The 13,961-nt window shown below is 39.0% G+C and overlaps 1 protein-coding gene across 1 annotated transcript; it reads right to left on the bottom strand.

The window, feature by feature from the left end:
• Positions 1 to 2,696: 2,696 nt before the first annotated feature.
• On the bottom strand, positions 2,697 to 12,945 carry LOC109482327 (sodium-coupled monocarboxylate transporter 1-like). The gene is made up of 14 exons (XM_019785009.1): positions 12,794 to 12,945; positions 12,156 to 12,356; positions 11,622 to 11,687; positions 11,301 to 11,352; positions 10,947 to 11,014; positions 9,073 to 9,227; positions 8,441 to 8,581; positions 7,079 to 7,208; positions 6,205 to 6,406; positions 5,607 to 5,761; positions 4,712 to 4,917; positions 4,179 to 4,279; positions 3,518 to 3,639; positions 2,697 to 2,837 (listed from the first exon to the last, which is right to left on the bottom strand). Exons 1-14 carry the CDS (start codon positions 12,935 to 12,937, stop codon positions 2,697 to 2,699), a joined length of 1,884 nt encoding a protein of 627 aa, XP_019640568.1. The 5' UTR covers positions 12,938 to 12,945.
• Positions 12,946 to 13,961: the final 1,016 nt, after the last annotated feature.

Raw genomic sequence — 13,961 nt, 5'->3', positions numbered from 1 at the left:
GCATGGCTTCCTTGGCCAAATGGTGGGATAGAGTCTGTAAAATTTAATGCACTCATGAAAAATCACTTGTATCTGTATTTAATGGGGTTTCATTTTTTTATGTAAGAGACCTGCATGTGGGGATGTGTGCACGCATGGCTGTTACGGCTAACTTGTACTTAGAATTAGCATGGTGTCCTGAGACAAGTGCTGGGACAGAGTCTATAAAATTCAATGCACTCATGAATAACTACTGGCATTTGTGTTTTGTGAGGTCTCTTTATTCATGTAAGAGACCTAAGTCTTTAAATGGCCATTTACCTGTACTTGGCATTATGTACTTAGTCATACAAGAGGACTAAGTCTAAATGTGCTTCATGGTTACATAAATGTATTTGCACTTTGCATGGTGCTGTAACTCGTCGGATTACCCAGTTCTCCTCTTACATATACTTTAATAATACTATAAAGAGTCAGAATGTTCGACCACTCGGATACTGCGTTCTTGTGTGACAGTACAGTTTATTCAGGACAATAGATATCAAAGATCAACAGTTACTGGGCATTAACAATTACTAGAAAGGACATTAACGATTACTAAACGGACATTGCGTTGTGTAATAGACGAACATTAACACTTACTTCGTGGAGACGGCAAACTACAGGAACACACGCTACGGGAACACTGGCACTGACTCAGGCTGAAACTGCAACTGACTAACTAGGGAGCTTGCCTCCCTTTTATCCTGTCAAACTTACTGAGTCAGGCATTCCTAGTTTCCTGGAAGACGTAAGGATTCCTTACCCAAATAAGGTCAGGGGAATTTCCTTAACACATGGAAGTCCTTAGATAAGAGGAGTCTCCTGTAGTGAGCGCCTTTCCGAGAAATTGGTTGTGTCCCTGACTTCAGCAGAACTACATCTGGTTCAAATTCATATACATTCTCTTATGCAACTCAGCAGAACCACATGTTCTCTAACTCCGTATTTCTTATCTGTTACAGTGCCATTAGTCATATAATACACCTAAATCTGGTTGGTTTCTGCTTGTACGAATGATTAGCATGGCGTCTTCGGCCAATTAAGTGCTGGGACAGAGTCTATAAAATATAGTGCACTCATGAAAAAATATTTGTATTTAGTGAAGTTTCATGAAAGAGACCAACATTTAGAATGGCTGCCTGTACTTAGTATTGTGTCCTCGGTCACATGAGAGGCCTGAGTGTGCCACGTGGTTACTTACATGTATTCTTTATTGACTCGACAAAAGTACAGGGACTTTCGTATGGTCTATTACAACCAGGATCTAACAAACCTGAATGCATGTAGGAATAAAGTCATCCTAAATTCAGAATACATGTATGCAGCAAACTACCTACAGAATATATGTCAATGACAACTTTTGAGACTTTACTATTGTCTAACATTCTTTAATGTATTTTCCTAATATTTACACACTTTATGGATTATCTCCACTTTAAATGTATTGGAATTTATTTATAGGATCTAATATATTGAAATCAATTGAACAATCGGACAAAAAGGTGAACAGCAATAGGTGTTTATTATTGTAAAGTGAACAATCCAATATGAAATGGCGCTCATTTTCAATCATGGTTGGCAAAATTGACAAAACCTGTGGTCATTGGGTATTTCCTCATGTAGACACAACTAACAATAAATGTTGTGGTCACTTTGCAGATATCTTAATTATACTCAAAGATACTCAAGGCCTATTGTTTTGTCAACAACTTTCCTTTAATGTGGTTTCAACAGAATGCATTCATGCTTTTGCACTTAATGTGGTGCTATAAGTCATGTGGGAGACATAATTCTAGGGATGTGTGCACACATGGCTGGTTCGTACTTAGTCCTTGTACTTGTAATTATCATGGCGTCCTCGGCCATGTGCCCGGACAGAGTCTATAAAATTCAATGCACTCATGACTGATTACTTGTATTTGGTGAGATCTCATAATTCATGTTAAGAGACCTAAGTTTAGAAATGACTATTTGCACTTACAACAGAGTCTATAAAATTCATGAATAAACTATGAGACTCATATTTTCGTCCCAATACTGTATTCTTTGTACGTTCCCAAAGCCAGTCATATTGTTAGGCCCCCATTTCATTAAGGCCCCCCATTCCACTTAGTGGCGCTCTCTCCGCGACTTGAAATTGTCCAGAGCGCGGAGAGAGCGCCGAACTGCACGAAAAACGTGTTCAAGTGGAATCTCTAAAGCAACCTCTCTGCGCTCTCTGCGCGACCAAAACTCAAATGGCAACAGCGTTTAGGGGCGATCAACGAATTCATAGCTCACTTATCTAATTAGGTATTATTTAAAAATACATATCTATTGGCCATTCCCTGTAAATACATTGTTTATACATTCGTGTGATCGCATACATTCCGAGCGTTAATTAATAGTTCAAAAAGTAACAAATGTACAAAAAATAACAGACGCCACTCATTGGATTCCCCTTATTCATTGACAGTAACAAATAATTTGAATATACGTTTTCAATTTGCCATTCGTTTGGAATACTTTTTTGACACGGTGAAAGTGTTGTGTACCTGTTCGTGTGTGCTCAAATATTTTGACTAATAGTCAAGAGAAAAAAATAGAAAATATCACAGACGCTTTTTAGTAGCTTACTCAATTACGTATCATTTCAATATACAGGAAAACTGCCATTATCATACGCCAAAAATGCCCTACAAACTGGTAACATTTTCGACCATGTTGTGGCCATCGCTGAAGGTAGGCACTACGTTTTCCTTGGTCCCTTCGTCGTCTGGTAAAAATGTTGGATTGCTTGCAGCATTGGACATCTTGACTTCTATCGCTTCGTTTTCCTAAAGAAGAAAGAATTACAAATGGTAAGTGTGCAAAGGACATACGCCGCTGGTAAAACTGTGACACGCAGCTATCACGTGGCAGTCACGCGTGCACGATGCAGTTACGCGGCAATCACGTGGCAGTCACGCGTGCACGATGAAGCCACGCGGCAATCAGGTGTTCTCCTAACGAAGGTTTGAATGACGGTTCCAGGACGACAATCGGTTAATTTGATGTTTAATGTGTCACAGTAACATGAACTTGTTTAACCGTTTATCTCCATGGCTTTCCCATTAAAAATAAGCTTGGTAGGTATTCAATTTACCCTCTACTTTGTTACTTTCTTCGAAATGGTTGTGTTAGGTACGCTATATATATATTATGTAACGCAAAGTGTATTGTATTGCATTGTATCTTTGACTCTGTAAAACAATTAGCCTTTGGGTATGATTTTGCAAATAAAGACTTATGTTGAGCTTGCCGATCTTTTAAACGTTCATAGCTGTAGTGCGGTGCATGTATCCTCATGCACAATATTCGGTAATGTTATGTAGCTTGTGGTTGGGACAATAAGGTCCATTCTGGGTAATCTAGCGGCCTTTAACGGCACTGCAGTGGTACTCATGGTATGTGCTGTAGTATATATATGTTGTCGATATGCTATGGTGAGAAGGACTAGAAAAGTAGAAAAACGTACTCCCTCTTCGCGTGGCACCCCGCAGCGCAGCCATTTTAGCCAACTGTCGGGCAGGCAGCAGAAGAACCGCTCGTAGAATGGTATAAACAACTTGGCGTCCATTTCCTTCGGATCCTGTGATCCTGAAAAAAGAAAATGCATAGATTTTTCTCCCGGATGAAATCAACAATATGAAATAATAAGGCACGAATAATCAATGAGTGACTAACTATTTCACTATACAAAAATTAACTTAAGTAGTGGCTGATAATATCATTAAACATGCTTATACTTACTAGTGTGAACTTTGGCACTCCAGATTAAATGTCATATTACTCTTTTGTTACGAATCACCAAAATTTTAACGATATGATGTAAGATGAGACTCTTGTGGTAGCAGTTGACAGTTTTTGCCTTATAAGGGATCTTCTATAGATAAGAACTCCAAGGTGACTCAGTTCGACATGCCAAAAATTATAGTAAGGCGCACTTGAGATCGAGAAATTCGAAAAAAAATTTAGTACAAACTACAAAATTCTGAAAACAAATCCGTCGGCGAATTTGTTTTTGCCCTCTGAAATTGTGCCCTGCGGAGGTCAAATGAATTGCAGCCCAAGGCCAGTTTTGTTTTTTATGGTGACGCATACATACACAAGCGCCACCTGGCGGAAATGATGCATACCTGTTACAAAACTCACTATGAGCCCCACGATGACACATGTCACTGTGGCCAGGCCGCCGAACCAGACGTAAGACAGCTCGTACAAAGCTGCTTCAGGAGGACTGTTCAAAACAGACAGAAAACAGCACATTTAAACAAAAATATTTACATATTTAAGATAATGCTATTTGACTGCAAAAAAATAGTTATATTACACCTTATGTTATGCACGTGTATTCGCTTGTGGAATAACAAGGTATAAAATCACATTGATGAATCTCTATCCACATCATAAATATGAGTGTACACATATTTACCTACACATACACCAACATGAAGTCATAAACGCCCCCCAACATACACACATTCATACACAACTACATACTTATTACATACATATATATTACATACATATATACAAACACCACGTACATTGTACAAACACCCACGCTATGTAAAAACAAAAGCACACAATGATGTCGAGACACAAGTACTAAAAAAACTTACATCTACACTAAAACAGACGCAAACGCCCCAAGCACAGATACACTTACTATCCATTGTCAGCAGTTGGAGTGGTGATGCTGAACTGTGCCATGCTGGTAGACATGGGGGCGCTTGTCGTGAAGTTTGCCGTGACATTACCAGGACATCCTTCGGTCGAGATCGGCGGCATCCACCGAGCCCGCGGCCACACGATCCCGCCCATCCCGACCCACAAGGTGATGAACAGGCTGCTTATAAGGCCAACCAGACCTCCCTGTATAATACATGTTCATATATGTTTACAGTTAAAACTTTTGATCCAACACAAGAGATAGTTCTCACCTAGAGCTTTCAACCAGTTACTCTAGTCTTCTTCAATGAATGTATAGACCTTCATTATACGTTTTTGCTCTTACAAGCTAAGTACAGGTCATTACTAAACGGGAAGAAATAATATCTTACTTAATTATTCATGATAATGTAAACTAATATTCAGAGGTTTAGCTTCTCCTCGTTTCCTGATATTGCGGCAGTTGTTTAAGTATGAACACATTTAATGATACATGGTTTGTTAAATTCTATTAGGAATACATATTTTTCTGTTTTATCTAAAAGTCCAAAGCTGGGAAACTTAATCCTTTATATATAGCAGGGCAAAAAAATTCAAGGGTCTATAACGTGGTAAAGACATCAAATTATTTGATAACAACTCGGCCTCTCAACGTGCGTTTTGCGAATGTGTGTGTTGGGGGGGGGGGCTTGGCTTCCCTTTTTCTTTAAACTTTTGTCTTCATAGTTCTGTATCATTTCTTTTGAGCTCAGGCCAATTATACCTCTTTTGAGGAATAGCGTGCATTTGTGTGGAAAATGGGTAACTTGTAGTACGTGTCAGACATAGTTCTTTCGTAAGGATGTGGGTGGCCCTGAAAAAACTGCCATCAGGACAAGGGTTAAACAACTCACCCATTTGTTGGCGCACGGGAACATCATGCCGAGCACAAAGATGCCGAGCATCGGCCCTCCCAGCATGCCGAACAGACTCAGCGCCGCCTGGACCACCGAGCCCAGGAATGACGCGACGTAAGCCATGAGAATCATCAACCCGCCAAAAAACATCGCTGTATAGTGATTACAATAAAAGTCTGTTACAGTTTGCTTATAAGCTAGATGTTGTAAGTTACGAAAAAAAAATCAAGAAAGACACGAAATTGATAGAGTCGACCGATGTACATGTATTACTTTGCTTTTGACACAATAGGTCATTGATTTTGCAGTATTAGTGACATCCACGGTCTTTACTGTGTGGAAAGTTCAAAAGTTGCTTAAAGGATTTCTACTCCTTGCACTCGCAGCGTTTTTTTTTTTCGTGTGGGGGGGAGTGTGATTTTTACATGGGCTAATGTTTTATAACACTCAGCATAACCCCCTCTAGCGCACGAGAATACGTAAGCCTGTGTAAAATAAATCAGGCAATTATCACCCCCCTAATAAACAGATGCTTCAAGAAGTCTACGAATGTTAGCTAGTATACTTGACTCTATGCAGATTTATTTCTACTCACCTAGAAATTTAGATATCCAAGTATACTTTTCATCGCTGAAGTTGGGGAAGCAGGGCTTGACGAAGTCCTCCAGTGCTACGGCGGCCAGCGCGTTCAGCCCCGAGGACATGGTGCTGAGAGCCCCGCTAAACACACAGGCCGTGAAGAGACCAGGCATACCCGGGTACTTACTAAGGATGTCCATTACAAAGTACGGCATCATCTGTTTCAGGAAAACAATGCTAAAGCGTAAGCCTTTTGACTAGCCTTACGAGAATGGTTTTTGCAAAGCTTGTAATGTTGTAGCTTTCTATAAAAATTACAAAAATCAGGCAGCATTTTGATTTTTCGATTTTTTAGATAATAAAGAATGTTGTCTCTTACAATGAAAAACAAACCATGTTAATTCAATGATAGGTACAGGTATTTCTAAACAGGCTCTAAGAGCCGGGCTTTGGAAAGCTTGTTATTTTGTGACTCCCTATAAGCTTCGCTGGGAAAAACATGCAGCATTTTTATTTTTTTGACAAGAAAAAAATGTTTGCTCTTACAATGATAATACATAGTGTAATTTAAAGTCCTTGCTGCACGGCTCAATATGTAAACAAAGCAAAATAAAAAGCAAATAAGTAATATGAAAGAAAGAAAAAATGCATAGATCAAAAGGTAAAAAAATACTAACTTATCTAAATGTATACATTATGTATCTTTCGATTTTGTACTCAAAGAGGTTAGGTGCAAAGAAGATAGAAATACGTGTACCTTTTATTAATTGAATTAACATAATACTGTAGTCAAACCCAATTTTCACGCTTAGAATTCCATATCTCCAAGGCCCGTAAATACGATCTATGCATAACTTCAAACACTAACAGAATTTTTACGTACTATCTACCTGGTCTGAGTTGTCAATATCCCCTATCGTCTTCGGATCGCACAGATAGTAACGTGCGTACATCACCATCCCACTCACTACTGCAAACGCGATGAGCACGACCAGCCCCAGTATGTTCCAGTAGAGGGCGCTGCAACACAAGAACATGATATTGACTCTGGCGTTCACCTGACTGTGACGTAAGTATTGTCCGCCATGTTGGATGGCTAGACCCTGAGTTGACAGTTGTTTTTGAATTTGTGTCAACACGTTATTCACTTTCAAATTTAAATGCGCAAGTACTGGCGATCGGTTGTTTGGTTGATTGGTTATTTAATTGGTTAGTTTAAAAAAATGGAAATAGAGTCAAACTTGTCTAAGATGATCAGTCAGGAGACCAAGCAAAAAGCGCCATCTTATACAAAATATATAGGATGGAGAACAAGAAAACAGCGGCAAAATGTCCGCCTAAAATATATTATAGACTAGCTAAGTGACTAGTATCTACCAGACTAACTACGCTGGCTATATATAGGAGAATATTTACCAGGGGAGTTTGGCCGCCTTGTAGTTTTGCCGGACCCCCAATTTTACTCTCTTTTTTTGCCAAATTCTACGATCCGTATTCCCGTAGAAAGGCCTGGTGGAGGCTACTAGGTGGCCCAGCCGGCGCCATTTTACATTGCGCAAATTCGGTCATACTGTCGAAATCAATGGTAAACTGGCCAATTCTATCATGACTTATCCCTTGTTATCATAATAAATGGCTGGTTTGTAGAGGTGGAAAAGGCTGGATAAGTTTCACTGTATTGCTTTTCTTACCTTTCACCGTAAACTTCACACTCTGACTGCCCTCTATTAGCTAAAGAACGGACACTGTCCGCCCAACCTTCTCAGTCTCCTACCAACCACCAGATCATCTGCCATTGAATCTAGATATTCCCTCAGAAACGGAAATAACCTTTCTCCGCAAGCCCCCCAAAGTGTCAGAACAAAAAAAACTTCTTCTACAGGTCCGCCCAACTGTGGAACTCTCTTCCACAGGACACACAGACAGCTTTATCCCTAGCCTCATTCAAAGTTAAAGCATGGCTCTCCCTTGGAGACCAGTTTTCTGTATAAGACAGCACATATTCTATTTTCACCAATCTTACTGTATGTAATTGTATTGCATGCAATTTGTATGTAATAATGAGCAAAATTTGTTGACCCTGAGGAATTAAGACGTATTTAAGAAATTTTACTTGTATGTATTTAACCACACTTTTTCCCCAGGTCAAGCCCTTGATAATAGCTTCAAGCTAGTTGGGCTGCCCTGGCTGTGTTGTACCAGACAAACCAATAAATAAATTAATGAATAGACTGTTTTGCAAGACTACTCACGTCTGTGCCTGTTTGACAGAAGGGCAGCTGAGATACCGCTGGACCTGTGCCTGGTTAACCCCGTATATAGACGCCCAGATGAAGATACCTCCGATGTAGATGCCCCACGAAGAGTGCCGGATCCTTGGGTCTGGGTCAAAGCTTTGTATGAATCACAAAACGTAAAGGTATAATTCAAAATAATACAGGCACAACAGGGTGTAGAGGGGGTACATAGGTACAGTTACGTTTGAAACTGCATCATCCTAATCACAACGCCCCCAATACATGTAAATGTGAATAACATAAGAATGTGATAAAACTATATTGTAAATTTACAGTTTTCTAAGGGTGTGTGTATGGCACAAATGGTTGACAGGATAATACTGCTAGTACCACTGTGGTTAAATATAATGAAATAAGGTAGTATTTTGGTGCAATAAGCAGTTTGATCATGCAACATTTAAAATACATCGTTCGTTACTTTGGCAACAAATACCTAAGCAAAAACATATGCACTCACATTTCGACAAGCCAAAAAAAAATCTATCTCTTCTTGCGAGTTAAGAAAAAAAGAACACAAATGTCTCAAAACCAAAATGTAGTGAATCAAATAACTGGAATTCAAAAGAAAACTAAATAGGATTTCTCACTTGAAGAACTCCAGTCTCTCTCCCTGACCGTTGATTTCCCAGACTCGAGCAGGTCCTCCGACTTCTATGGTTCCCTGGATGATGACGACCAGGAACCCCGCCACCATCACAACTACCTGGAACGTGTCCGTCCACATCACAGCCTTCATACCGCCCTAGAATAGTTGGAAATGCACCGTAAATGTACGAAGAAACGTACCTATCTACACAGAAAGATCTCAAGTCAGCCTTTTACGTCTATGACCCTCACCAGCTTCATTGTCCATCAGCAAGAGTGGCAGCACATCGTGGTAGCCTACAGTACTAAGGCACGCAGCTGTGGAACGACCTTCCCACTGAACTGAGAACACTGACTGAGTTCAGGACATTTAAACGACGCTTGACGAAGATGCATGATATGTAAAAGGTATTTTGGTAGAATAACTGTAATTGTTGTAATTGTTATTGTGGTTGTATTGTGTTGTTTCTTTAAAACAGGATTGTCTGAAAAACAGTGCAATTTTCCTGTATAAATAAATAAAGTGAAATGAAGTTACGTACACGTATAGGACCGTCATCAAAATTGTTGGAACTAGGAATAAGATATCACATTTACGCTAAGTTAAAGTGTACTTAAATAACGGCCGGTCATATTAGAATGCTATGCATTGGCAAATGCATAGAAATATTGCCGATAAGTTGTTTATGCTACTGTCCCTTGATATGCTAATCAAGGACACCAACATGGCGACCAGCTTGTGGCCATGGAAAGTAAAGGGCAAAGGTCACTATCACACGCAGCCCCAATGGGCTAATCAAAAAATGGGTGCATACATGTACGATTGTTAATCCAATGATGTTCTGTATCAAATAACTCGAGAATTTTCTAGTTATGGATGAAATGCATATAAATTTATGGAAAGAAACTTAACTTGTTTAAGAACAACTTTTTGATACTATCAGAAATATTTGTTCACTCTGCCTTCATACCAAGTTCAGGTCATTTGGACCAATAATGGCAGAAGCACGAGGAGAAGCATGAAAGAAAACGATACATTTCATCGTATGGACTTTAATATTAAAAAATCTTAACAGCTAAATATAGTTATTCATGACTTTCACACTTCCCATAATGCCTACGGATATGACGTAAGAAGCGGATATACGTAATGTGACCGTGCAAGTAGGGGGGTCTTCGGTAGAAGGTCAGGGGGAAATGATACTATCCCATCATCCTTTGCAATACACATTCCACAACACGTGTCCCAGATGGCTGACTGTCAGCACCAGGCATATAGTCTTGTCATGTTTCCTTTAAAAGTGCAGCAATGGCAACAATTTGACCAGTAATTTTTGGTTCTTTGAATTATCAAAGGACTCAAGTAGTGTATGAGGCTATCTGACTTTTGTAACTTATGTACAACTTCTTACATTGTGTCATAAACATTTATGCAAACATTTGCTTCAAAAATGGTGCTCAAACTTCACCAAACTAAAGTGCTTTTCTACAAACTCTGTTGATTGGTGATATTATACATCTTGTACATCAGAAAACCCCAAATGCACCAAAAAGCACCCATGGGAAACAGAAGAAAATATTATATTTGATATGATTTATGTAATAATCATCAACAAATCGATGATGGGATAGTATCATTTCCCCCCCTGGTAGAAGGTAGAACGATAGAAGGTACGTCATTTTCTCTAATTCTAACAAAAAATGCAATTATGGCATACGTTTATACTAGATGAATAATTAAAACAATATAGTTGACCAGTTTGTCGATAGACCTATTTGGAAATATTACATCGAGGAAGGGGGGGGGTCATACGTCATATCCGTGATCTTTGCTAGGCATTATGGGAAATGTGAAAATCATTCATATGTCACTTACCAAGGTTGTATAGAACGTACAGACCACGCCTACTGCGGCAACGGCTCCCCACAATGTTAGCCCCGTTACTGGAACAAAAACATCAAGTCCCTGTTCATGGAAAATATTTCCATAAAATGTGTCAATAAATAATAATGCCGATCTCATAGCCTGCACACCTCAGTTAAAACGTAGTTATGCGAATATTTAATGACCTACAGTCACCCATTGGTGGAACCAATAATATACATGCTACTTTTTGGTCGAACTGCTAATTGTGATAGATGGTCAGAATTGATCTATTCTAAAGGCTTGTTAAGTATCTATATGTATTTCTGTGTTTGTTTGTTTGCTTGTTTGTAGTTTTACACTCACCCGCGTTAAGGGCCAAGGAAGGTGTGTACAGAACTAGCCCCATATACACCAACTGTAGCAACACAAAGTAAGAAGTTAAGAATAAACAAAGCGAATTCGTCAATGTCTACCTATAACTTTATAAATCATAATGTCTAGAAAACTCTACTACACATCCATTTGCATTTGAATATCTGCACGTGGGTTTTCATGACTATCTCGAAACGTTTCAAAGCTTAATCCCAAATGTAAATGATTTATAAATAAAAATCACACAATGGTATACAGATTATCGGGCTCTAGTTTCCTTTCTTATATATATTGATAATCCAATAGACTTACCATGTTCACCATGAATACTACGGTAGTAAGAAGGCGAACAGGTTTGGAGAAACGTATTTCTAGATACTATATGGGAAAAAAAGGAGAAACTATTGTTTAGAAATCCTGAAATAAAAAAATCAGTAAGTTATAAAAAACACAAAACGTAGTATCATAGTTTCCAATAATTGCTATAATAACAAACCTTTATTCGTTTTGGTATATATTAAGTCGTTATTACGTCAAAGCAATAAACGAGAAAGCTTTGCTTAAAAAACAATGCTCGCTTTGCTCACTCGGTGGTTTATTAAATAAATAGGCCCCTGGGTCTAGATTAAATGTTAGATAAAGTAACTACCAACATGAAACAGGTGCTTTCTAACGTCGAAGAAATAGATTTAATTTGTTTAAACGAATTATGTCATCAATGTATCATTGATAATGCAATTGTATTGTATTGTAAAATGACTCACGTTGGAACCCAAGCATAAAACCCTGGCACAATTAAGCGCCACCAATAACAATACTTCCGTCCCGGAAGCAATATAAGCAAACCTCATAGGTGCTAGTCAGTCCCATGTTGTAGAAGGTCGGTACAAATAGCCTCGCTACCACCACCATGGCTAAGGAGTCTGCCACCGCGAAGTTCCAGAACATGGTGCCGTTATTGTACACCTCTGCCGGTGTCCCCAACACCGTGATGGCGGAGATGAACGAGGCTAACAAAGACATGGTCACGGGCACTATGGACATGGACTGAAAGAAAACAGATTGATGTCGACATAAGTTTGATTTGTGGTCATATTCTTTATGCTGAAGTGAAATACAAAACAGTCGACCTTAATGCAATTTAATAACCACTGATATAATTCAATGGTTATTGAATTGCATTAGGGTCGACCTTTTTGTATTTACTCCTGTTTTCGTTTTTTCCCCTAACATGAAAAACGGTGAATCCAATAACAGTAAGAGGTGGTCTTAGCATATTTTTTCTATACCCTCACCCACAAGCTTGGAGATTAAGGAGATCATTTAGTCTGCCAACTTGACCTTAAAGTCAATCTGCGATTACAACCCCATTCCTGCTAATCTTTACGCATTCAAATACCTTCGAAGACACAAGCAAACGCACACATACACACACAGACACACACACACACACACACAAACACAAACACACAGGGATCACTGACCTTATCTGCCATGAGAAACTCCTTCTGAGTTCGCTGCTTCCCGCCCGTGCATGCGTAGAACAGCCCGATACCGGCGGAGATGCAGAGCATGACGGCGAACACCACGTAATCCCACACGCCGAAATACCGCGCCTCGGTCGCCATGGCTTCTCAGTACTGTGTGAACGTTTTTGAAGATGAAGCACACTTTGTCTTAGAATGTGCGGTATACAATGACATCCGGAAATCCTTTATTAGCTCCTTACATCTAGAAAAGATATGTGCATACTTCAAACATATTATGACATCCAAGCGCTATGATATAATTGAAAAATTATGTAAATTTGTTCATACATGTTTCAAAAAGAGAGAAGAGATCCCGTAGTTAGATCCTGTAAATAAAAAAATAGCACACGAATGTAACAATTGCTTCTTCTATTCTTGTTACCAAGTTATTTAACATTTGGCCCGTGTAGGGCGTGAACATGCAATAAAGTTCATTGTCATTGTCATTGTCATTTTTTTAATTTTTTTCTTATTCATCAAACATAAAAACATAACATGGACAGTGTGACGTTGCACTCAATATTAAAACTTTTATTAACAGCTCACAACAAAAAAGGTACAATTAACATTTAAATACACAAGGTTGACATATCTGTGCGCCGTAGTCCCACCACCCCAAGACATTAAAATGTTAATGCTAACAAAGTTATTTGAAATATAAAATTACGTGGTAACCTCCTATATCTCATTGACATTGGCGGAAAAACATCCGCCAATCAGAGCTAGGAGGGGAATTTAGGCCCATTAACACGTACGTAATATTTGGACTTCTATATCTAATTGACTGTTAGAAACAGTCAAGCAGAGCTAGAAGCGCTTGGTATCTCCAATGTAAATCTGAGTGAGTTGCTTCGTTTTAAAGTTGTACATAGAGGGTAACAATGTGGAGCCTCTAAGAATAAAATGTGAACATTTCAAGCAAAAAGGTTCTTTATCTATTAAATTTATTATGTTTACGGAAGGAAAACATTGTTTTTGCCAAGTTTCCTCTTCTTCCTCAATTCCAAACACTGACCTCTGACCTGGCCAATGACCAGACTGTCTCTCACCATGTTAACTGGTGTAGTGTTACATAATGTTGCAATTTTATAGTACGAGCGATTCGGACTCCTGTCACCATATA

Source organism: Branchiostoma belcheri, unplaced genomic scaffold, assembly GCF_001625305.1.
Source record: "Branchiostoma belcheri isolate BF01 breed outbred unplaced genomic scaffold, Haploidv18h27 scaffold6, whole genome shotgun sequence".
Taxonomy (NCBI): domain Eukaryota; kingdom Metazoa; phylum Chordata; class Leptocardii; order Amphioxiformes; family Branchiostomatidae; genus Branchiostoma; species Branchiostoma belcheri.
Note: the sequence above shows the minus strand (reverse complement) of the source record. Positions and strands in the feature narration are given on the sequence as shown.